The 25,690-nt window shown below is 40.1% G+C and overlaps 1 protein-coding gene across 1 annotated transcript in view; it reads right to left on the bottom strand.

Moving 5' to 3' along the window:
- CHM (CHM Rab escort protein) overlaps positions 1-24,584 on the bottom strand; it is a 51,605-nt gene extending 27,021 nt beyond the window's left edge. The window contains exons 1-7 of the mRNA XM_084213103.1: positions 24,500-24,584; positions 15,288-15,354; positions 9,624-9,696; positions 8,356-8,480; positions 4,171-4,627; positions 2,961-3,077; positions 2,210-2,330 (exon numbers count right to left, since the gene is read on the bottom strand). Coding sequence (XP_084069229.1) covers positions 2,210-2,330; positions 2,961-3,077; positions 4,171-4,627; positions 8,356-8,480; positions 9,624-9,696; positions 15,288-15,354; positions 24,500-24,548 — 1,009 coding nt within the window. The 5' untranslated portion in view covers positions 24,549-24,584. The remainder of the gene's footprint in view (positions 1-2,209; positions 2,331-2,960; positions 3,078-4,170; positions 4,628-8,355; positions 8,481-9,623; positions 9,697-15,287; positions 15,355-24,499) is intronic.
- Between the last annotated feature and the right edge of the window lie 1,106 nt (positions 24,585-25,690).

A 25,690-nucleotide genomic window follows, 5' to 3' on the forward strand; every position in this document is an offset into this window, starting at 1 on the left:
CACACTCTAACATCTGCACTTCAGCTCAAACAAGTGCTTTTGATTCCAGTAAACAAAAGCAAGTGAGTTTTTCAACAAACACCTTGCTGAAAATGGATCATCCAATCAGTGAAAGTTAGAAGAACTGCTCCCCAAAAGTGAATTATCTCAGAAGACAGAAATAGCACTCCATTAAAATATTTCAAAATATCACAAAACCACTTTATGGGTCTCCAATGGCATCACCTATTCATTGCTATAATTGAGCTAACTCCATTTCCCAGCCCTGAGAGAAAAGTGAGAAACTGTGGACTACAATCCACTGAAGTGCCTTGGGATGCTGTGCCCTGTAAATTATCCAAAACATTACCCCAGATTACAGCCACCCAGAACAGGACTGCTGCATCCACACTGCCAGTGCTAGGCTAGATATTTATGCTCAGAGAAGCCCTTCACACAGTGCCACAATCCAGAGATGAGAAGGTGCAATATTTATTTCAATTTGATGACTTGCTGGCAACAAACAAATGTGGATGAGACAGAGAGCAGAAAGGGATCAAGGACTCCATCTTCCCTTTAAAATAATATTATTGCTGGCACATTTTGAAATTCAAAGAAACACAAGTCTTCTGGGAGATGTTTAAAGCATGTTGGCATTGATATATCTCTGAAAAACTTTAGCCATCTTCTTAACAGAAAGATTTTTTGCCAGGAAAATATTGTATTTAAGCATACTTCCATACTATTCAGAGATCTGCTCTTATTTCAGTCCTGGATAAATTCCTAACTAGTTCAGAAACACTTCCATCAATGCAGAGCCCAGTATTATCAAGCTATATATCCTGTTCAAGATTCAACCACTGCTTTATTACAAATGTATCTTACTGCTCTTTATACAGCCATGCACAAAGTCATAAAACGACAGGGGGTTTTTTTTGTTTTATCATTCTAAAAAAATTCTCAAGTTTTCCTCACTTCAAACTTCTTATATAATTCCATATTTTACAGAAAAAAAGCTTTTAAAAAAATTCTTCACGCTCATGAACTCTTCCTATTAAAAGTCTGCCTTCCCACGAATGCAATGATCTCATCAAGAGCAATTTTAAATTTCTGAAGTTTTTACATTAGCTTAATCTGACTCAAAATATTCTCAATTACTTCTCAGGCAATTTTAAAAGGTAGGAACAAAATCTGTTTAACTGTCTCTGTAAGTAAAATAAATCGAATGTTATTTAGGTACATGAATCAATGGATTCATTTAAAATTGATGTGGCATCTCCTTTTTTTTACTTAATAAATTTTCTAAATACCACCAATATCCTCACTCTGAGCACCTCCATTTCTTCCAGCAGCAGCAAACTGAGATCACCTGTAATCAATAAACCACTTCAGCCTAATGAGTTTTTCCCCCTTCAGGATTTTCTGGAGTTCATTACAGACTCTCCTTTTCTTAATCTTACCAGATCTTGATACTGACTGTTCTCTTGCATATGTTTAATAATTTCCTCTGATGTTTATACTCCTTATTCCTCACTATTTCTTTTTAACAGATTTTTTTTCTCTTTGCCTTAGTTTACTTTTAGACTCCAAGAACTGAAGACATCACTTCATTCTCTGTACCCTGAGGAGCACAAACCCAAAGCACCTTCCTCCTGTTGAGCTGATTTCCCTCTTTGACCCGACGCTCGTTATTCTTCACACATTATAGCTCAAATCTCTTCTGATTTCCTCTCATCTAAATAAGCCAACACTTGATAAAAGCACTTTGAACTTGCCCTTTACAACTAAAGAGCATTAAATTACATTTACTTTCATAGTTAAAAAATTCCATTTTCTCCATTTCTGATTTGTTGTAAAGCAGTGTAAAGGTTTACCTAGTAATCCATAAAAATAGACAGAAAACTCAGATTCATCACATTATTTTAAAAAATACCTGGGGGAAGGGAGGAAAACACTTAAAAATGACAAAAAGCATTTTGCAACCTTGCTGTAATATATAATTTTGCTGTTAAAGAAAAATGTAAATAATAAATGATGAGGGAACTAGAAGAGCAAGTGCTTAAGTAGAAGAATTTAACACTGAAGTGAAAAGGTCACAAAAAGGTCAAAGCATACTTTAAAAAGGAATCTGTAAAAATAAACCACGTGAAAACACAGGAGAGGTCTCAGAACTGTGCCTCCCTGAAGGAAGTCCTCAGAAGGGAGTGTGCCTTGTTCAATGAGACCCTACCTTGGTACTCCTCGGGGTGCTGTTCATAGTCCAAACAAAATGTCAGAAATTTCATAAGCATTCTCTTCTCCACCATGGTCAGCTGTTTGCTGTTGAAAACATCTGCTCTAGAACAAGGCACCTGCAAAGTATTTTTTAATAATTTCAGATACTTTCCACACTCTGAATGTAAAAGCATCAAGCAACAACAGTCTGATTAAATAACAATTAGTTCAAATTATTGTTTTTAATTACAGTTATTTTCTTACAGACTTATTTCCCCTATTTTCTATTGTAACTAAGGTTACCAATTTTCCACAATAAGAATATTCAAAAATCTTTTTCAACCTCTTCCCCTTTTCATTTCCCTTCAATTTCATTTGCATCTCTAACTGCAGAGACAATCACTAGAGTTTGTATTAACTGTGTCAATATTTCCTGTTGCCATTATCACACTGACTTCTCTTGTATGTAACATAAAGACAAATCAAATTTTCAAGAATTAACTGCCAGTCAATCATGGCCTAAACATTTAGCCTGAGGTAAAGATTTATGTCAATATGCTGGACTGCACAACCTTATTTTAGTTTGGTTTGATTTTATTTTCCTATTTCTATAAAACACATACAAACATCTTTTCTTCCAGAAATTAAATAAGAATCATAATTAAGGAAAAAACACCAGCTTCTTGTCATAAAATTCTCAAAAAACCAATTTCAAGCTTCTTGACTTTCAGGAGATGAAACACATGCAGCACATGATTTTCTGGTACCTGTTCTACTTTCCCCTCTCGGAAGGCGAGAACCCGCGTGGCGTTTTTGAACTCAGCGTATCTGCTCACGTTGGACTTAATGAGGAGATCAATTAACAGGCCCCGGGAGTAAAGCAACTGCACAGGGAGCAGAAAGGAAGTGGTGGGTGGAGAAGATCAGTGAAGCATCCAACAAAATCCTCACCAGCTCCCTAAATCACCTGAACCAAGAGGCACCTTTTCCACAGGTAAATTCCACGACTCCCAAGCTAAGGTTCTGTCATATATAATTTGATCATCTTTCTAGAATCTACAAATATATGATGAAATACAGAAGGGCCAGAAATGTTACTATGAACTGAGAATGTTTGTATTGAAAAGTCTCGTGGTCCTGAGGAACAGACTTTGTAAGATCACACAGCAACTTTCTGGATAAAGGTTTCCTGGGACACCAACAAGGACACTACAGGGAATCTGATGTTCCCCTGCCAGGGAAACCCCAGCACAAACTCCTGGCCTTGCCCTGCTGACCACTCCTGTGTCTGAATTTCTGGGATTTGCTGCAGTTAACACCATGTCCCACAGTGGGACAGCCAGAGTATAAAAAGAATACAAAATAGCATTATCTGCTTAACCACCACCCACTGACTGGTGTTCAGGATATCATTGCAAGGATGCTTGGAAGTGGGATTCACATTTGGAACGTGACATTTGCAATAATGATTTCACAGTGTCTTCACAAAGAATTGCATGAATTAGTGAAGAGAGTTTCTTTTTCAGTTTCCAGAGGTCTGAAAAATCTTTTTAGGCATAATAAGTAAAGTGAAGCATTCAACTTGGAAAAAAACTTCCCCGTGCTGTAAAAAACATTCTTTATCTTTTAAAAAAGATTAAAAAATCTGCATGCAGATTGCTCTTTCTTGTTTAAAATTACAATGTTATAATGGCACTATTTAAAATGAGACATTTTGCTGGTACTACCCAAGTGCTGTATTTCATGACATTTATTTCAAGGCAGTATTTCTGAGCTGTGTTTTTTGATCTCTGGTTATAAAACACTTAAGGTCACATATTAAATAACTCATGTTTGTTTTAGTGGTAACAATTCTTACTTCTCAAGAGTGGCTATTTTGCCTCAAAGGAGCTGTCTCAACGTGAAGGGTTTTAAAACAAATGTCAGCATTTTAAGCAAACTAAATGTACTTACACAAAAAAGGTAATTCATTCCTACCTTAGAAACTAAATCAATATTAAACCTTCTGCCTTCTCTAACAATTTGGGAGTAGGTGATTTTCTTTGGCTCTTGGGCAGCATTTTCAGAGGGTGCAGCTTCCGTCTTTGCCGGTTGCGGAGCGGAGTCGCCTGCGGCCATGCTGGGAGCAGCTCCAGTGCCAGGGGCTGCTCCTGCCCCATCCCCTGCAGCTGCCCTGGCTGCCTCAGAGCCCGGGGCCTGCTCTGCCTCTGGGCTCTGTGGCTCCTCTCCAGGGGTCTCCACTGCTGGATTCTCTGTCTCCGACCCTGGGGAACCCCCCTCTGCTGCTGGAGTCTCCTGTGATCCCAGAGGAATCCCCTCCGCTGCTGGACTCTCCTTCTCTGGCCCTGGAGACTCCCCGAGGGCAGCAGGGGCTCCAAACACAGGCAGCTTTGGCAGTGCACCAGCTTCTTCAACACCTTCAGCTGAATCCTGACTGATTAAAAACACAGAGAGGGAAAAAAAGGGGGAAAAAGTCTTTTTGAAGAGTCTTAAAAACTTGTCTGAAGGTTTGAGTCGGTGCCAGAGCAGAAACCTCAAGCATTTCTAGGAAAAGCATTAGAATTTCTTTATCCTGGCCCATTCAGGTGTTCTACCCAGTAAAAACTCTGGTTCTTTGGCTGCAAAGCTATAACTCAAGAGACTATTTTAATTGAGGAGAAACAACACCAACAAAAATTTGAGTTTTTTCTTTACATATACTCAAAAGATAGAAGGATCTCAAAATGAAAATCAAAGCCCTCCTGGTGAAACTATACACAGCTACATAAAAAAGAGAAATGGACTATTTTGAAATAAAAACAGTAACTTGGTCAGGTGTTCTCTATGGATTAAAACTCATGAAATTGAAAAGCAAATATGCATTAAGGTCATTAAGCTGAGATACTGTCCTGAAGAAAACAGACAAGCCTTACACAACTGAGCTCCTCTGCAGCCATGATCCCAGCAGGGCCATTGAGAACCAGACCACTTGGACCCAAAGCTTCAGTAAAACTTTCAAATTCCTGTTCCCACTCTGCCCTTGCATTCTAATTAGTTGTTCAAGTAGCAATGCTGTTATGCAAGTGCTCCAAATCCATGCACAGGGCATGAAGGCAGCCAGCCACAGGAGGGACATCCCCACATAATATTCACTCTGCACAGTTCATTTCCTTTCCACAACATTTCTTTAAAATTCCCCTTATAAAGCAGTCCTTCACTTTTAATCTCATCTACTTGCTTTATGTTGAACTTCAGTGACACCTCCCTTAGAAAGCAGGACTTTTGAACTTGGTTTAGTTTACACTACCACTGAGATGAATCAAATCAGTGTCATTGTAAATGAAAGGAGTTCACCAATAATTCCAAACTATCTTTTTATCTTTATACCACAAGCCATTAATGCACTGAATAAACAATTTAATTTTGCTTGAAAACTAATGAACTATGATTTTAAAGGTGACCTGCAAACACAGAGTATTAACAGGATGGTTAAAATTCCCAGAACAGCAAGGAATTACTCAGCATCAACACCAAAATGCTCCCTCACACACCTGCAGCCTTGCAGATGGAAGCAGGAGCAGGATTTCTGTTCAAAAAGGAACAAACCTGGGATCCTTTAAAAATTGCTCCTCATTTATGAACTCATGGAGCTCACATGGACTCATGAAAAGTTTGGAAGTGATCTCCCAGCTTGGGCACAGTCACCAGGAAGCACTTAACTCATGACTGGGGTAAAATATTGCCCTGGGAAATACAGGAACTGCTACAAGGAAGCACTAATGAGAGAAGGCTGTTTCTGTACATTAATTATGTCTTTTTGCTTCAGATTGCCAGCATTAAGTAACTATAAAATATCAAAGAGAGATAAGTACTTTGTCAAATGTTGTTCAAAAAAGTAATCTCTGCTACAAATAAAAATGAAAGTCAATTAACTTTTGGGGTTCTATTTGGATTTTGAGGGGTTTTTTTAGGATTTTGAAATATAGTGTTGGTGAAAACTGCAAAACCTCTTACCAGTAATTCAGTAACTAAGAATGAAGCTTTTATTTAACTCATCCTAAACCTTTGTATCACAAAAATTCAGAATAAGGTTTTGTTTCTAACTTCTCCCAATCTCAATGAACACTTAATCTTATTGCAAACATACTTGATTATTACTTTTTAAAAACAAAATAAACTTGGATTCATATCATAGTGCACTGTATTTTTCTATATCACTCTGAAAAGCAGTGCAACAGAAATATTTAGATATTTTAAATCTCTATTCACTCCCATTAAAGAGTAGGTAAATCTCCATGATTTGCAGTGCCACACTTTTTATAATGAGAGCCCAAAAACTGTATATAATCTAAATTCATGACATCCTTCCTATAGGACCAAATATCCCTGAATAATGTAAGAACTGTCTATAAAAATGACTCAAATTGAACTTCTGTACAGACAATTCTTCTCCTAATTCAGAAAAAAATAATACATCTGCAGACAAATTGTTGTGTAAATTTAGAATATTATCTTCCACCATTCATCAATTAATGGTACTAACAAAGGAATATCTTAAAATGAATGTGTCTTATTAATGCCTTGTAACAGCAACCCCTTCAGATAGGTCAAATGAAAAATTGCCAACCAGCTGGTTAATTTATTCAGCACAGGTGTTCACTATTTATTTTTCAGCCATTTGCCTTTTTTCAATCCAGCTTGTTGTAGACACAGTATTCTTTCCCTTTGATGGATGCACTTTGTTCTAAGGCCATTCATTTCAGATTTGCACTGTGTATATTATACTGCTACCCAGCTGTTTATTCTTTCAAAATAAATGTTTAATGGTTACTTCATAGGAGTTACAAAAGTTAAGCAAAAACAACAGAATCTAGGCAGAACATGTAAATTGTGAGAAACACAGTAACTGACTCTCAGAAAGTTGGAAGTTCTTTTGGAGAATTTTTTCTTTGCCAGGTTTATTAATCTTATCCTTGTTCCTTGGGGGAAATGTTTTTTTGGTTTTTTTTTGTGATGACCACAACAGACAGCACTGTACTGAGCTAAATTGAATGCTTAAAAGCTTAATTTTACCCAAGTACAATCTCACTTCTAAGTGTGAAATCTCAGTGCCAGGGGACTCATCTGGGAGCCAGCTATCAGTCAGAAATTATACAGAAAGTTAAAAGACTATGAAACCTTTCCATCTGATTTAATCCTGGTTCTGAACATTATTTATTATGGCAACAGGATGACAATTACAATATCCAAGTGCTATTGCTTTAAAACAAGCATTACATTTTATCTGCAATCCAGTCAAGCACCATTACTGTGCAGCACTGAACCTTGGAAGAGTCTGAGTCTGTGACCTTCAGATTGTATTTATGTAATTCACACCTTTTTTCCTCTACTTATGATGTTTACAGAAAGAAATCTGTATTTCTTTATGAGTATGTGTCAGCATTTAATTTAGCTACCTATGGTATTTTCTAAGGGATTCAAGGTTAAATTTACAGAACTATCTCAAAGAATTTCCTCTCAGGAATTCTGGAGAATGTTAAGTTCAGTACAAAATCCAGAAGATAAAAAAATAATAAATAAATAAATAAATAAAGAAAGAAAGAAATAAATACACAGTTCAGTTAGTTAAATTTATATCCAGTGGATCTAACTTCAGTAAGCTAAAATCATTGCATATAAAAAGGACAAAGGGCAAATATTACTTTATCACTTTACCACAAGTATTTCATAGTTACAGTACCAATGTTGTCCATTTGTGTTGCTGTTCTTTTCTATGTGGTTCATTTTACATGGATTTAGGAGTTTAATTTTTGACTGTGAGAACAGCACCTTTTAGGCAAATTAAGAATGGAAAGATTTAACTGATGGCAGGGCACAACTGCCTACTACTACTAATATCTAAACACAACACTTCTGTTTTCTGCTCAGAAGTAAATCACAAACTCACAAAGTTGGCCAACAAATTACACTGCACCCAGAGAGGTCATTTAGGAAGGATCAGGTTGTTTCAGTGAATTGATTTCAACAAAGCAGAAGGACATGAGAACATTTCAGAGGCCAGGGTTGCTTTTTGAAACAATGTGTAATATGGCAGCATGGTGAAACCCTGAAAACCAAAAGCACAATATGATAATTTACCCTGGGCATACAAAATTGCTCATGAATTTCTACTTTTCTACTTACTCTCCAAAACAGAAATCTTCTACATGTTGAATAGTTTTATCCTTGCTGCTAAGAGGAATTGCTTCTTCATCCTCAAGGATCAGTTTTCTCCAGTCCTCACATTCATCACAGAGATCTGTCTTTTGCTTAAAAGAACAAGTATAAAATTACATATTGTACTGTGCAGGCTGTTCTTGAACTATAAATCTCTCTAGACACAAATAATAAGTACCATCTAATAATATAAGGAAAAAAAAAACCCTGTTAACTGTCCTAATGTTTTTTTCTATTTATGTTTTTTGAGTTAAAACAGAGCTGGTTACTTTATCACACCATGCCAACATTTGTACTACAGCACTGGCTCTATTAATGTGAAATACAGTGTTAAATGAAATAAAGGCTTTAGTAGAGAGTTGAATGTAACTTGGAATACAATCTCCTAAAAGACAGGTTTGCTACAGCCAGGGTAGTTCCGGATTCTGTGACAAAACTCTTTGAATGGAAACCATATGGAAAAACCTGGTGATCTGGGGGATTGTATTAATCTGTGCACATGGGAATCTCTAAATCATACAACACAACTCAGAATATGAAGCTCTGGCACTGAGCAAGTGCCTTGATTATGCCAGGAGGCAGCACAGTGTAAAGAGCAGGCTTGAGACTGAGCTGAGAACTTCCATCTTCTACGGCCCAACGGGCTCCGAGCATTTCTGTAAAGAACGGAGCAGCCACTTGCTAATCCAGCCCTGGTGCTCCATCTCCTGAATAAATATCCTCCCTGGAAGATTTCTAGTGGACTGCCATGAATCAGATAAACTTTGGTCATTGAAAAATACACCATCAGCATTCATCTTTTTGTCCTGGTTACAGGACATTTCAATGGAAGGATCCAGCATCCACTTCTCTGCCTCTAAGGAAGAATCAGCTGAATACAAATGAGACAAACAAAAGGGCTGAAACATCAGAGGGGGGAAATGGAAAAGACCAAATTATCCTAAAGGAACTGAAACAACAGTGTAGTTGCTTCTCTTTAAGCTCAAGAACCCAGAAGTGTGGCTGAGCACCAGGCTGGTCTCAATCAGACTGACAAGGCAGGCACATCAGAGCCTCAGACTGCCAGGCCAGATGGGTGAGGCTCAACCAGCAAAGCTGGGAACTACAAACCTCTTTGATCTGTCAAATTACCAAAGAGCAAAAGCAGGGAGGTGATTTGTCTTGAAATAAATCATGCAAACAACAGAGATTCAATAGTAAGGAAGCCAAAAAGAAACAATTTGGGAAATTTTTACCTGATTTTCTTTAATCCAGGACAATAATCCTGAAAAACTAAAGCTGGCCCAGTTTCCACCATAGTAATTTCTCCTGTAAAGAAAAAAACAAAAGTAAAACCTGTTGGACAGGTAAAACAACTTTCCCAGATTTAAAGAAAGAAACAACTAAGTATGATACATTCAAAACATTTTACAAGGCAAGATTTTTCAGGTTCAGAATAGATAAAAATTAGTATTTTGCAACCCTTAATGAAATGCAAAATTTCCATTTTCCTCCTTGCATGCATCTCTGATCAAACACACTATAGTCCAAAATCAAATTGATAAATGCATAATGCTGAGAACAACACAAGGGATAGTGTGAAGAAAAGGAAAATAGAGATAATACTGCTTTTTGGCCAAGAGTGGCTCTCTTATTCATTATGTCAAATACAGGAAAGTGCAGCTTATTGTTTATCTACTGCTTGCACAACATATTATGCCTATTACAGACTGTGAAGATGCTCTGGCAAAACACTTATTGAACTGCATGTACTGCAGGTGGAGCCAAAGGAACTGATTTGTACAAAGTGATCATCCCTCCCTGAGCACTTCCCAGTTTCTATTTGCCACCTTCTTACTTGCAAAAAGATTATTTACTGCTTTTAAATCACAGAAAATTAATAGTTCTGCTGTTAAGCAAAGAATGTCTCTGCTCTCTCTTTTTAAAATTTCTCTACCAATATTTCTCTAAACATCTGTTGGATTAGTTGGCTTTTGTTGTCATGCATAGCACATCTTAAATACTTAACTCTGAGAAGAAAAATAATAGAGCAATTACATTTTAAAAAGTCACAGTCCTTGCAAAATTGAAGGTATTTCTCTGTTTTGTGTACTGGCACTTCAGAAGCCTCGAAGATAGCAAAAATACCCTCCTGAACAGATAGCTATAGAGAGGAAGATAGGGTTTGCATTTTAAAGAATAATGTGAAGGCTGTTAAATCAATCTTATCATAACCTCCTCCACTTTTAAATTGTAGAGATCAGTGTGATAACAGTGAAAAGCTAAATTCAGGTTAGATTCTCCTGACTAGATTTACAATGGGCTGCTTTTGACAGGGCTTATCTGCACTGACAGAGACTTCACAGGAGTGTCAGCCCTGCTCAGCACCAGGGGCTGCTGCTCTGGACCTCGCTGCTTACTTAGCATATGAAGGACAGATGTCTGCTGAGCACTGCCTAATTGCTCCTGACTACAAACTGACCTAAAAAAGTCTTTCAGCTCCTGCAAGGCAATAGTGAAGAACATAAATAGGACATCTTTTGCAAAGACAACAGAATCCAGCATTCAGTGAATAAAGGTGGCTCCAAGAAGGGATGGTGGTGTTGCAGGCCCTGCACTGCAGTGTGGGCAGCACTGAGCAGCACAGCTCCTTCTGTAGATGGCTCCCAAGCAGGAACTCCGATCCTCTGGAACAGGAGCTCCTCCTTACTCTGTGTGATTGACATGGTGAGCTCCAGAGCTACTGCTGTTTGGTATCACACAGAACACACAGCAATGGGGATTAAATCTATGAAATGCCCAATTCTGTGAGATTTCAATCTGTAAAAGACACTGACAGTTGCATGTGATGGTAACTTCCTTAAACTGTCAATGGTGCAGGGTAATTTTTTTCATGTTTCTTCAGATTCTACAGAATAAAAAATTCAATATCCATGTATTATCTATCATTTCTGGGATTTCCAAAAACCATGGCCATGAAGATTTATTTTTAAGGAAATGTGCTGCTCTGGTTGCAAGTTTCTTGAATATGGAATACAATATATAGCTGTTGGACCAAGCACTGCCATGATCACAGAAATCCCAGAAAAAAGCTGCCTAAAATTAGGAGTGGGTTTCTTCATTCCCCACCCATATTAAGTCATGCAAATTTGGGTTATTTAAAGTTAGAACTTTCAGTAAGAGAAATTAACATTATTTTCACAGAAAGTTACAGAAGTTTGTTTGTGAGCCGCCAGACATCTTTCATGTGAACATTCCTCTGTTCATCAGCTTGGTTTTCCTTTGAAATTATTTGTTTTACCCAGTTCTGAGGCAACCTAAAGTGTTCAACAAAGCACTGCATGACCTGCTGTGGAGCTCCATCCATTCTGAGGAGCTGGCACAGCCCCTCTCCAAAGGAAAATGAACCACAGCTGTCTCTGCTTTCCCCTGGTGTCTGAGCACCCTCCCCAAGCTGTGTAATGCCACCTCAAATATTCATCTCCTCAAGTAGCAACTTCCAGATTTTTTTTTATTCTGGAATTTTAATTAGTTTCCCTGCACTGCATGATGAATCAGGATTGCTTAATTTTCTCATCTGAAAACACTACAGAAGGAAGACAGAGCAGACATGATTACTGACATAATGAGCAAAGTTTATAGCAAGTCTTGAAGAGGAATTCTGAGAAGAGCTGACTAATGGTTTTACAATTAGGACTCCTTTGTAACCAAATATTTCTGTTAGAATTGCCCTGAAGATGAACTGAGGAATGATGAGGAATTCCTTTAAGTAATGGTCAAGATCAAAGCCTAATTAAAGCTAAAATATTGTCCCAAAATCTGCAGGCCTAAGCTCCCTTCTTCTCTTGCTGTATTAGCAAACTACAAAGATGGATATTCTCTCCCTTTTTTAGGGTTATAATCCAATTATTCCCTAACTAAGAACAGGAATCATTTTGAAGGTGCAACAGCAGAGGTGGAAAATACTTCTTCTACCAAGTTAGAGCGCAGATGTTTTCCTACCATACATTATTTCCTAAATTATATTTGCTCAACTCCTCCCATGTTATGTGGATTTCACCTGAATTACAACACTGCTCCTGTCCCTTCACAGTTTTCAAATCTCTAATCTGCAGTTCAGAGCTAACAGCAGAAAAAGTTTCGCAAACTTTTGGAAATGTAGCTAAAGTCCAATTTTACCTCTGCAAATACCTTGTCTCTTCTCCTATGTTGCCTTTTCACTTTTTACTTCAGTTACCAGGACTGAAATAATTGTCAAATTCCAATCTGGAACACTGAAATCACAAACTGTTTCTGACTGATTACCAATGTGAATCTGAACAAAGAAAATATCAATATGCCCTTCTGCAGACAGACTGCAATTTGAGAAACTGGCCACTTGTGAAAGCAGGAGACTCCCAATGAAAACCTAAGACCTGCAGAAGCATTTGTTGCCCGTTGGGGAGCTGGCCCTTGCCAGGCCATGTGACACAGCCCCCACGGTGACACTCAGAGCTGCTGCTGCCTGCACAGAAGCTGCTGATGCCTCAGGATTTCCCCCAAGAGCTGCCTGAATGTGACTGTCCTGCCTCTGATCTTCCAGAAAGAAGTCCTGAGCCATCAGAGCAGCTGTCTTTTGCACAGGAAGTTACTGCCACATCGATTTTAAGACTCTGAACACAAAATCATCTATGTTTCAAACCCATAAAGTTTCCTATGCCACCTATTAGTGCACAGGCAGATGTATTAGAGATTCCCAGTCAGGCCCAGTGTTGGCGTTTAGGAGCTGCCTGGCTTTCAAGAGGGGTTTAACCCAAACAGCTCCTGAGATTCTTCAGCCCAACAAAAGGGTGGGTGATGGTGGCAGTCACTTGTGCTACATCACATTATATCCTGGGATATGAACATGACCAAAGGGAATTACCATGGCCCAGCTGAGACCATGCTTTACTCTCTAACACCTTTGCTGTGAGATTGTATCTTAAACCAAAATAAACAGAAAAAAAGACTTTTTCAAAAAAGCTCAAAAGATACCAGAATTAACAATTTTTTGCCTAGTAGTTTTCCTCATTGAAATTAAGTAATTTCTTTGTTTCTCTTGCAAGAAATTGACCTGCTTACAGAAGCACCTGTTTTGCTCTCTGGCTGCTGTACTCCCACAGCTCCCTCACTTCACAGCGGTTAAAGATCCAAAAGAGGGCTGTATCAAGACACAGGGTCTATTACAACATATATTTTACAAGTTCTGAAAAAAAAAGTGAGACAAATTGTCTAGCAGAACGTGGAACAAACTACAAACAGGGATCTTGGACTAGGGAGGTACAGGAATAAGGTCCAGCACAATTTTGGATGTTCAAATAAAATCATTTTGGACTTAAGGAACACTCAAGTGCTCTACAGGCAAAGCATAGCCAAAAAATAGAAAAGGTGACCAAGAAGCAAAACATGCCCAGTTTGCTCTACTTCTCACAGAAGATAAAATTCTGCATCTTGAACCTCCTTTGCCTTTGAATTAAATTCTGTGTGGAAAGATGAATAAGCCAATGAGGAAGAATGTAGACAATAAAACTGCAGCCTACAAATGTTGGATTCCAGATGCTGAATATCAAATACAAAATGTAGCTAAACATGTCTCACCCCTAACTGCCCCATCCTCAGTAACCAAACTGGTGCATAACTACAGATATAGAATTAAAAGAGGCAAATAAAAAAAGGATCAAAAGCAGAAAAGTGGTTAGGAGAAAATCTTTCGCATGTGCACAATTAGTACAGGAAGCATATTCACTTCAAGTAATCCACTTTTAGTCTTGATCTACCTTTCTCCAGCAGCTTCAAATTTAAACTAAGTGCCAATCTCCACATTTTAAATTGCAAATTACTTTTCTAAATCATTTAACAAATATCCTTGAAATTTCACATGTCAACAGCTCATTAATATCTACAGTAAATGTAGCTCTCTGAGAACAACCACAGATTTTATGTTTATTGAGACAGATAGCTGGCACAGAGAAATAGAGCTCCTTCAATTACTAGTTGGCAGAAGCTAACTTCAGTTTAAAATCAGTCTACAGCAATTTATGGCAACGCTGCAGTGAAGTGACTATTTTGAATAAGATTAGCTACTGCTGATGGCAATGCCTGGACAGTGTTTATAAATCAAACTCAGAACTCAGTATTTTATAATAGACCACTTCAAAACTATCTCCCATAATCACCTATGCAGTATATTATGATAAATGCAAACATGGCTGGAGATTAAAAGTAATAAAACAAGGTACACAAGGTAATGAGAGCAAGTAAACTATAAACAAAGACTTTATGCATATATGTGCAATACCTGGTGCCTGACTTAACTCAGGCCTTTGTTCCCTACAAAGATTAATCAAAGTAGCACATCTAACACAGCTATTTCAGTAACCCCAAATCTCATTTCTTTATACACTGAGAAAAATTTTAATTAATAATTCTGATCATTAATGAAAGGAACAACTTACTCTGTTAAAAGGCAATATTCATCATTGCTAAAAACAGGCATGGATAACAGAAATCAAAGTTCCAGTGGCCAGTACTATTACAGACTTTGACAGCCAATGAAAACAAAAAACTGAAATAACACAAGTGATTCTCACCAAGAGAATGGGATAATTACTGTCAGGAATGAGAACCAAGGGCACTAAACCTGTAGCCATTCCTGCCTGTAGCAAAGAAGGAGCCATCACAGCATCCTTCACCACAGAACTTGTGTTCCAAATCCCTGAGCTAGCTTCCAAAAGCTGCTCTATTGATGGAAATAACACCCCCAAAATAAGGCAGAGACAGAAACATAACATTACTTGGTGCCAGATGAAGAGACAGGAGTCCTGCAGCCCACACTGACAGAGACACAGAAACCCTTCCAGTCAGTTTAGCTCTCAGAAAGGGAAATTACTGGAGTAACTTACGAATCCACATGAAGAACTCTCTGGCCACTTCTGGCACAGGCTGCTGCAATAATGGACTCGGGCAAACCTGAAATGACACAGGCAGTTTTTAGAACTTAGCACACAATGATATATTAGAAATTGCAATAATGGTAGAATTTGGTCAGAAGCAGGCAACTCAAACAAAAGAAATTTTACAATGTGAGTCACTGAAATTTTTAGTCTCATGCTACTAAAATAATGAATGCTATTCTGTGCTCTTTAACATTCTGCTGACCCTCTTAAAAATGCAACTTTATTTTTATTTTTTTAATAACTGTATGTCATGTACCACTTGCGAACACTACTGAGTTAAAGCCTGGGACCAGCATCTTCTCTCCACACCCTGCTCTCATAACCAGATTGAGCAATTGCCAGCACAATGATACCCAAAGCTTAGAGGGGTGCTTTGTAACCACATCCTTGGTAATGCAGACAGGTATTACCTGAGGGCATTTTGTGCATTTTTGTTCACATCAAAGTGAACAAAAGGACTGTGATTGTCCTTAAGACTGGTATCCCTCTCAAAATCTCCCACATTATGCAATTACACTCTACCAAATCAGTATGTTTTCCCTATATTTAGAAAAAAATGTAGCAAAACAGCACACCAAAAGGCTGTGATAGCTCTGCCAGCAATACATGCTTGGAATGGCACAGGATCCCACTGGAGTTCAATAAATAAATAGGGCTGTTCTGTAATGTCTGCTCCCACTCACCAGATTTCACATGCCCAGTTAAATGCCTTGGACTCTGGAGCAGGTTCAGAAAAGCAGGACAGCTCACCAGCTAAGCTCTGTGGCACTAACTTCCCTCAAATCTCTTTTCCAATGACCTGTTGGCTGTTTAAGCAAATAATTCAGGATCAGCAACTAAAATCCTAGGGACTGGTATCAGAAGACACTTAGGCCATGTAGTAAATTAAAGGATGAGATTAAAAGAAGTGAAAGGAGTGTTTGGCTGATCTGATTTCCAGCAGCACCAGAAGCAGCTGCACTGGTGCAACTGCAGAGACAGAACTGGAAGGGGAAAAAGCAGCTGTGGAAGGGCACAATCTACTCTGGCTCACTCCATGACAAACATCATTTCCAGCAGAATTCCAGGCCTGTGCTGTCTGTTCCTTAGACAGAACAGTGCCTTCACCAACAAATAAACCTTGCAGTCTAGGAACCACCCCCTGGGAGCTGGGTACACCAGACCACAGTATCACCAACTCTTCAAACCAGCAAAGGCCAACACAATCATCAAAATAAAGAGGTGCAAGCTCTGTCCTCATCATTTGCCCCTCCTGACCTCCTTCCAAATCAAATAAATGGTCAGTTTTCAGGAGAGCAGTTCCATGGTGTTGTCCAAAAGTATAAATATTTGTATCAATACAAAGAAGGAAGTGTAAGACAGGCATGACAATTTCCCAGGAAAATAGCTACAACTTCCCTGCAAATTTTCTGGTTTTAATGATTACTTTTTCAATGGATTTTTTAAAAAATCCTGTTTTGAATTGATAAAGCAGAAAAAGTGAAAATATTTTTGCATTGCTGACCCTCCACAGCAAGTGTGCATTTAACAGAATTGACCTCCAGGGGCAGAAGGAGGGACGAACAGTTACAGCAGTCCCTGGGATGTTTGTTTCACAGCCTAGAAAGGCCAAAAGTCTTCAGAGTTGAATTTTTAGAAACAAGAGCTCATAACACAGACCACTGTGACCAAGGAGACAATGAGAAAATACATAAGTGCAGCACACACTTCAGGACTGCCATGAGACCCTGGCTGCACACAGTCATTACGTGAGAGCTCCACACTCAGCTGTCCCCCCCTGTTTATATATATGGTTCATTTCGCTCCCTCTATAAACTATCTGGAATAGAATCTACAACTACTCTTTGTTTGGAGTTCCCAAAAAAGCTTTTCTTTCCCTCATTGGGGCACAGAGCATATTACTCTAGAAATGGAATTGAGAAACTTGTTTCTCCTTCCTTATTGATAAAAGCCACTGAGAAAGTGTTGTAAAAACATCACCAGTGCTGCCTGGCTGACCTGGGCCGAGTTATAGCTACCAGGGCATAACTGATTGCTTTAAGCTTGATCCAATTGATACTGTGTTGGAGGTCTGTTCTTCCATTAACCTTGGATGAAATTGTTCCCTGAATTAGCTTCCTCGCTCTTGAAAGCTGGCATCAATTTTCTTCACCAATCCTGTGCTTCTAAGACACTGTGGCCCCTCACATACCCAGTGGTAAGAGTGGGAGCACAGCTGGAAGGAGAGGCCGGCACATCCCAGCTTTTGGAGAGGCTCCCAACAACCTGCTGGAACAGGACACCCTCTGCTCTTGGGTGACAACACCTCAGGAAATCCAAGAAATAAATAAGACTGTCACATGGCATCAGTTTCTGAATTCTCTTATCCAACAGAAACAAGGGCACAGGGAAAAGAGGCAGCTTTGTCAAATGCAAGTTACTCCTGTGTGTGACCGGTATTGCATGGTGGTTACTGAACAAAAGCCTTTTCCAAGAAAGAGGGTTCTGGACAATCACAATATAGTTACACATTGTCCTTCTCTATCTAGGAAAAAAATTAACTTTGAAAAGCCTGCCAGAGAAATGGCAGTTTATGAAATCACAGTATGGAAAGCTGAACTGCCTCCAACAGGACGCTCAGAGAGTTGTGCAAAATAGGTCCCCTCCAGATAATCCAGCAACAGAGGAATACATGTTTTTAGAAACTGTTCTTACTTGGGAAAAGCCTCCTGATCCGAACTTTGATTTCTCAAAAGCCCTAAAATAGATTATATTCAGATTTTGAAATGCATTTTGGATCCTCACTACAAGGAACACTCGTCCTCCTGCATTTGGCTTCCCCTGTTGGAAAGAAACAAAGTGGCAAGCAGACTGAAGTGTAACACTAATTAGCTCCAATTAAAGTAACAAACATGGCAGCATGGCCACTGCACTACATAGAGGAAACTGAGGTTGGTACCAATGTTTCTGTCCCCCGCCCTGGAAGTGCTGGCAGAGACTCCAGGGCTGCCTTGGAAGCAGCCGCAGGCAGGAGGAGGAGGGCATCCAGCAGGCAGCACAAGCACCAGGCTCAGGACAGTCCTGTGCTGAGCTGAAAGGTTTCTCTGCACAGGCCCCTCACAGCACTCACCCTCACTGCCACTGCCTGAGCACTGCCTCCATCCCAGCCTTCCTGGATACATAACAGGCAGATTCATCTCCATAAATCTCAAAGAGGTGCCTGCTGCAAGCTGACCTTGAAGTCAGCATCTGGTTGTTTCCAGTAACCTCTGACCAAGATAATCCCCATTACATGAATTTTTGGAGATTCCCTATGAAACAAAATCAGCCATACTCTCATTTTCTAGAAAAGCGTTTTAGAAGTAAAAAAGAAACAGAGGAATTAGCTACACATTATTTAGATATCCAACAACCAATTATAGTTTTCGTTCCAATACAACAAAATTAAAGTTTGAGATGCTAAGGTGGAAAACTTTAATTCAGTTTTAAAAGCCAATTAATTTCTGAAATCTTACAAAATAATGAAAACTTATAATTCACCTCTGTGTGATCAAAAATTAATTTTAGGCTTACACATTGTGTCTCCTGCTTAGCAGCTGTACTTACTGCTTTAGTGCTGCAGTGCCTCTTGCAGTGCCCTGAAAAGGACGCAGTCATTGCCCCGAGCAATTTCTAAACTCAACAGCTTCACATCTCTGGGAGCATCCTGGTCCTGAGCTGTTCACTGCAAACTGCTTTGCAGTCATCCAGATGATAAGTTTTTACTGAATTACACAAGATCCATCTTGAAAAGGCTTAAATGTTTAATTTGCTTCACTCCATCTACTAAATAAATCACAAGTGGCTTTTTCATAATACAAAATGTTGAAGGGAAATATATAAAAATGTTGGAACACAGACAATTTCAAAACAATCTTCTGGAGTCAGACAGTTCACCAGCTGCAATACATTTTGTTTGCATCTGAACTTCTAAGTAGACAAGAGCAGCTGACTCTGGAGGAGCTCACTACAAAATTCTCATGGTATGTTTTTGGTATATGTGAAATTTTAAAAGAATTTCATAATTAATTGCAAATTAAAATGCTTCTTGTATGTAATATTTTAAGATAGAGATGATTAAAATGTATTCATTTTAATATTTGCTCGTATTGCAGAGCAGTATCAGAAAATACTTCTGCATTACAGAGTATGGCATAGAAATGCCAACCCACTAAGAAAAGTAAACGAATTAGGAAACCAATACAAGCACCTAGGCTTGAAATAAAAATTTAACTTCTCACTAAAAATTATACTCACACCAAGCAGTGTTGTCTGAACAGTGTTCTCCAGCACAAACTACAGCTCAGAGCCTAATCTTTGGCTTAAAGCAATAGCAGCAGACAAAAAGCAAAGCACTTGAATTAAAAGATCTGTATAGCAAATCACATACTGAGTTTTATTTTCACTCGAGTCTTGTAATACTTTCACTTCCTCTTCTGCTTCCCCGTGAGAAAAGAGCTTGCTCTCCCTGCTCCTTACACATTTGTAAACATTTCATGAAAGGATAGTGAGGAAGTTTCTCTCCTGCAGCAGCAGCTCCAGGTAGCTCCCTGGATAGCAGCAGTAGGGGCTCTCTCTCTGGCACAGCCCCAGAGAGAGCTCCTGCAGGAGGACTGGACCCACTGCCATTCTCCAGGCAGTGGAACCACATTTCCTGCTGGGATACACAGACCTGGAGTTTCACTGTTCCTCATTCAGATTGGAATTTCAAAGTACCTTACTAAGCCTTTTTTAAAGGAGTTTTTCACCTTGATATGCAGATGACCTACTCTGTATTTTTCACAGTAGAGTCCTACAGGCTCTGGTTCTGTAAGCTCAGCAATATGATCTGGAAAAGCTGCAGAACACAAACAGGCTGAGAAGGACAACAAAGGGTTCAGAGAACAACGAGTTCTCCCACAAGAGCAGCCAGGGACAGTGCACAGTATCTGGGAAAGAAACGTGCCTGCGGTACCAGAGGGAGCCTAAACGTCCCAGGCAGCACCTCTGCTACAGCCCAAAATCCAGACTGCAAGCCAAGCCAGAACACAACCCCTCCATTTCAGTCAGGTTAAAAAAATCAGTAAAGAAGGTAAAGGTACATTTACATGTGGAGAGTACTAAAAAAAAGAGAGGGGGACACACACAGAGAAGACATGGGACAGGACTGTAAGTGTTCATTTTGTTTGACATTTAAATGGACAGGCAATGACTTATCTACAAATGATTATAAAACGTGGGTCTATTTCCTCCTTCAGACATCAACATTACAAGTCAGTGCCACTGTGTTAGTCCACAGTGACCACTGACGTCAAAAAATATCCATCTTCAGCTGATTTTCCATTGAGCTTTCATCAACTCTAAATAGCTGCTGATATAAACTGAAGACCGTGCAGTTACATAAGATAATGCAACCAAAATATCAGCCTAAATGATGTATTACAAAATATTTTAGTCACATTCTAAAAATATCCTGCAACAATGAAACTATTAGGAATTATTATTTTTTATTATTTTTTTATATCAATCTTCAGTGTTCACTTTAAAATTTGCATCTGTAATATTTGGGTTAGTTTACTTGTAAGGTATATTTTTTAAATTGTGTTAGTATCTGGAAGTGATTTTTCCCTAACACACTACACTTACATAAGATAAACATGAAGTACTTACACCACTCCCAGCATATCGAACAATAAATAATAGATTCTCCTGACAGGACTTTGATGACCTGGCAAAGCCCGAGTGCTTTCAGCCAAAATCATATGAAACCATAAATCACTCCTTATTTTATAGAATATTTCAAAATGGATTCCTGCTTTCTACCTTGAAAGTCATTTCATGTGTTATTTATAACCACTGAAAACCAGAATGGAAAGAAAATTGCATAGAACTAGAATATTTACTGTGACTGCTTTTATAAAGAATAACTCTTTTTTTAGAAAAAAAATTAGAATTACTGGCAGACGAACTTGTGAATACAACACCTTTCAAAGAGTCATATCCTTTACAAGTTTCCCAGCAGTTAACACAGGTCTTGGGGAGTGTCAGAGACAAGAAGGCCAGACTTAACACAATCCAGTTCGTTGAGGAAATTCCAAGGTAAACATGACCCTGCACCTGTATCCACACCACTCTGCCCAGCCACAAAGTTGCAAATCTTGGCACTTAGAGGGGTTTCAGCCCTAAACTCAGTGCTGCTGAATGTTTTGCCTGTGAACTTTCCTACTTGACAACTGCCTGAAGACAAAAGGTCTGCCACTGACCCGCAGTTCTGCTTTTAGACCGATAAAAACCACAGAGAAGAGACCTCCCCAAATAGCAGACCTGCTCTGAGGATTGATGATCCTGGAGAATATCTGCTTTGGCCAGGAATCATCCAACAAACCCAGCCTGGCTGATGGGTACCTGGAGCACAGCACTGTGCTCAAAAACCAGGGAAGAAGGGATAGGAGAGACTGGAGGAGACAGGGAGGGGAGAGCGACTTCAAGGCTGCAACAAAAAAGGAAGTAGAGCAAAACACCATAACAGCTTTAATTCTCATATTGTGCTGGCCATGAAAAACCTCAAGCTATGCTCACCAGTTTCATGTCATGAGATAATCCAGTTTTCTTTAGAACTATGGATGTCAATTCCATGATAGTAGCAAAACATCAGCTGCTGTATCCACCAGGGATATTTTTGTACCCACATCCACCTTGCTCTAAACTTGCTCATGCAAGAAAATACCTGAGTTAAAGAAAAGGAATTTCTTCTAAAAGAAAACTTCCTTTTCCCATAGCAATATTGATGAATTAATTGAACCTAGACATTAACTGAAGCACTGATGACGAAAATTTAGTTGAGGTTCCATTTGCACTAAGCTCACTACAGGGAAAGAGTTAAATGAGCCTGAAATAAAAACAAATTCAAATCTTATGTTACCACTCAATCTAATTACTAAATTTAATAGATGCACAAGTTATAAAACCAGGAAAAGGCCATACTTGCAGAAATTAATACAATTACTACTATGCATTAAAAATACCATTAAACACAAACATTCTAATTATTATGGTATGACAATTGCATATTCATAGCACCGGTGACAGCAATAGAAATAAGAGTTGAAGACTAGGCTAAAATATTCCCTCAGGAGCCACTTCCCAAAGAGAAGACAGATGAAAGTTCAACTCTGAACAATCTTCCATACTGAGAAATTTAATACAGATTAAAAATTCTCAGTCACTCATCAGTGCTGATCTCCACTTGTGTATGTTCTTAGTAAATAGGAATGCAAAGACAAAACGACTCCTGAAGTGCAGAACTCTGAGAATCTTGGAATTAGAGCAGTACTCTCTACAGGTGGGCAAAAAGGCATCCTTGAACACAAATCAACACCCCCAAATACAACAATATTTCAGAGAATTTAGCTCAGAGAACCTCCCTCCTGCAGCATCAAAGCTCCAATATCACACCTCACTCCAAAGCAGGGAAGATTGGGTTTGGTGGCTGCACATGACCTGCTCTCTCTGGCACAGACAGTCCTTGTTCTCTTCATGGCAAGAATAGTAAATAGCTTAACATTAATATAATTTTCACAAACCTCTGAGTTGCTGCATATTTATATCATGGCAGTAAAGAATGGATCATCCCCAAAAATCACAGAAGTTACACCATGTTTAATATTTCCCTTACAGTTTGGTAATTCATCTTCTCATTATTAACCAACCTTCTCACACACTTTAAATGTTCTCAAATCTGAGCACATATAAAAAAAGTCAGATTCATTACTGCAGACCACTCCACAGAACAGGGTTAAGACACAGAAGGGATCTCTTAATTAGCTCAAGAACTTAAATTTTGCATTTTTAGCACAGTTTTGGTCAAAACAATGGGGGCAGTATGGTTTTATAATTACTCAAAATCTCCGGATATAAATCAGAAATCTTTTAAACAATTATATATACACTGGGATTGCTTTTTTCTGCTGAACACTGAAATCAGCAATTTCCTTAAGAAACTCATTCAGTGTATTTCAAAGTGCTAGGAATCTTAACTCCCATGGACAGAATTTCACAGAGCAGCAAACTCCAAAACCAGAGTTGCTAATTTCACATGGAAAACAGTAACATTTAGAAGTGCTTTCCCATTTGTGCTCCAAACAACACCCTGAGCTCTTTACAAAGGCAAATAAAATCTGACTGTAAATTTGGGACCGCTAAACAGTGATGCACTTTAAGACTAGAGCTCCAGGCTCAATTTAAGGCTTATCAAGACCAATCTGAACCAGGTCACTCTCACTGGGCTCTACAAACAGAAATCTATTCCAATAATTCAAGATTGTTTTGCTACACAAGCACCAAGAATCTTAGTTCTGAAGGAATATTTAAAAATTTATCTTGGTTAGTTACACTGTGGTGAGTCACAATGAGACACTCCAGGTCTCCATCATTATTCACCTGAACAGGATGAAGTTGTACAGGATACAGAAAGTGCAGAAATATGAGAATTAAGTGTCTGGTTCATGCAATCATTCATAGGCAGAGAAATGTTCTTTAATGAGAAAGACCCAAAAAGTTTTGTTATTTATAAAGCAGGCATAGAGATTAGAAAAACTACTTTGAAGACTTAAAACTACTCGTATTGCAGGATATGATAAAAATAAATTTTTAGCCTATAGCACATATACTGCAACGAGACAGAAGTTCAGCTCTTCAGAGCTGTTTTCCTTGCACAAAAGCAAACCTGAGCAGGATGGTATTTCGGGAATAAGGGCTGCCAGGGGAGGCAGAGTCAATCACAGAAGGCTTTCCGAGGCACCAAAGGAGCCCCCCGATCTCAGGCCTGGGGGCAGGATGTTTGTGCCCGCTCACCGGGCCGGAGGTCCTGGCAAATCCCTCTCAGGGCCAGCCCCACACGGCCCTCCGTGGCAAACCTGGCCACAGAAGCGTGAGCAGCAGCCCTACAGCGGGCTGCGATGCGCGGGGCGCTGGGGACGATGTCCCAGCCGGTGTCACGGAGACGTCCCCACGGGTACCTCAGCAGCCACTCGCACACCCTGCCCGCCGTCCCCAGACGCCGCTGCCGCCTCTCAGCCGGGGACCCGCGTCCCCCCGCCGTCCCTTAGAGCTTCGGCCCTGCCAGGGCCGGCGCGGCCCCCCGTGCCCGTCCCGCCCCGTACCGGTGCCCACCACCACCACATCGAACTCTGTGGGCAGGTTGTCCGCCATCTTGGGAGGCGCCGTCACGCGCGCGCCGCCGGCGGAAAGGGCGGGAACGGCTGCGGGGGTTCCGGCGGCGGCGGGAGGGAGCGGCGTCCGCGCCTGAGGGAGGGGAGCGCTTCGGGAGAGAGGGGCGTCCGCGCCTGAGGGAGCGGCGGCCCCGCCTGAGGGAGCGGAGCGCTCCGGGAGAGAGGGGCGTGCGCGCCTGAGGGAGCGGAGCGCTCCGGGAGAGAGGGGCGTCCTCCCTGAGGGAGCGGCGGCCCCGCCTGAGGGAGCGGAGCGCTTCGGGGGAGAGGGGCGTCCGCACCTGGGGGAGCGACGGCCCCGCCTGAGGGAGCGGAGCGCTCCGGAGGGAGCGGAGAGTTCGGGGAGAGCCTGGGAGGTGTCCCGGGTCCGTCCCCTTACAAGCCCCCTGCCCCTCGGCCTCAGCAGCCCTCAGCGCTCTGCTGTCCTCATCCACAGAGCCCGCCCTGAGCTGCCATGCAGCAATGCTACGGGATGCAGCAGGGAATATATATATATATACATACACAGCACCTACATCCATCAATAAGCTTCTTAACTACAGTCACATGGTGGCATTCCACCATGAGCCAAATCACTTCAATGCAAGCACGCATGTTTTTGTATGACTTTCGGGTTGATTTGAGGAAGAAATTATGAATTTTCCCTGTGGGGAAGGTGAGGAATTATGAATTGTTCCCTGAGGGTAGGGAGGCCCTGGCACAGGTGCCCAGAGAAGCTGTGGCTGCCCCCGGGTCCCTGGAAGTGCCCAGGGTTGGATGGGGCTTGGAGCAGCCTGGGACAGTGGAAGGTGTCCCTGCCAGGACAGGGGCTGAAATGAGTGAGCTTTAAGGTCCCTTCCAACCAAAACCATCTTATAAATGCCACTGAAGTTTCTTGGATAACCATTTCCTCAGAAACAGCAAATTTCACTGTTATTATTTCCTCTGCATATTCACTGTTTCCAAAACAAATTATATATTTTTTTTTGATCTTGTTGTTCACTGTTCCTTTTTAATATATCCAAGAAAATATTTTAATTGTTAGTTTTAAAAAGTTCTTTTCCTCCCAATTGCAATGTTTTTTTCCCCTAGCCAGCACGTTGAACACAGATTTAAAAAGAAAGTTATTAGTGTTAGAAAGTTTAT

This window comes from Fringilla coelebs, assembly GCF_963513975.1.
Source record: "Fringilla coelebs genome assembly, chromosome: 11".
NCBI lineage: Eukaryota > Metazoa > Chordata > Aves > Passeriformes > Fringillidae > Fringilla > Fringilla coelebs.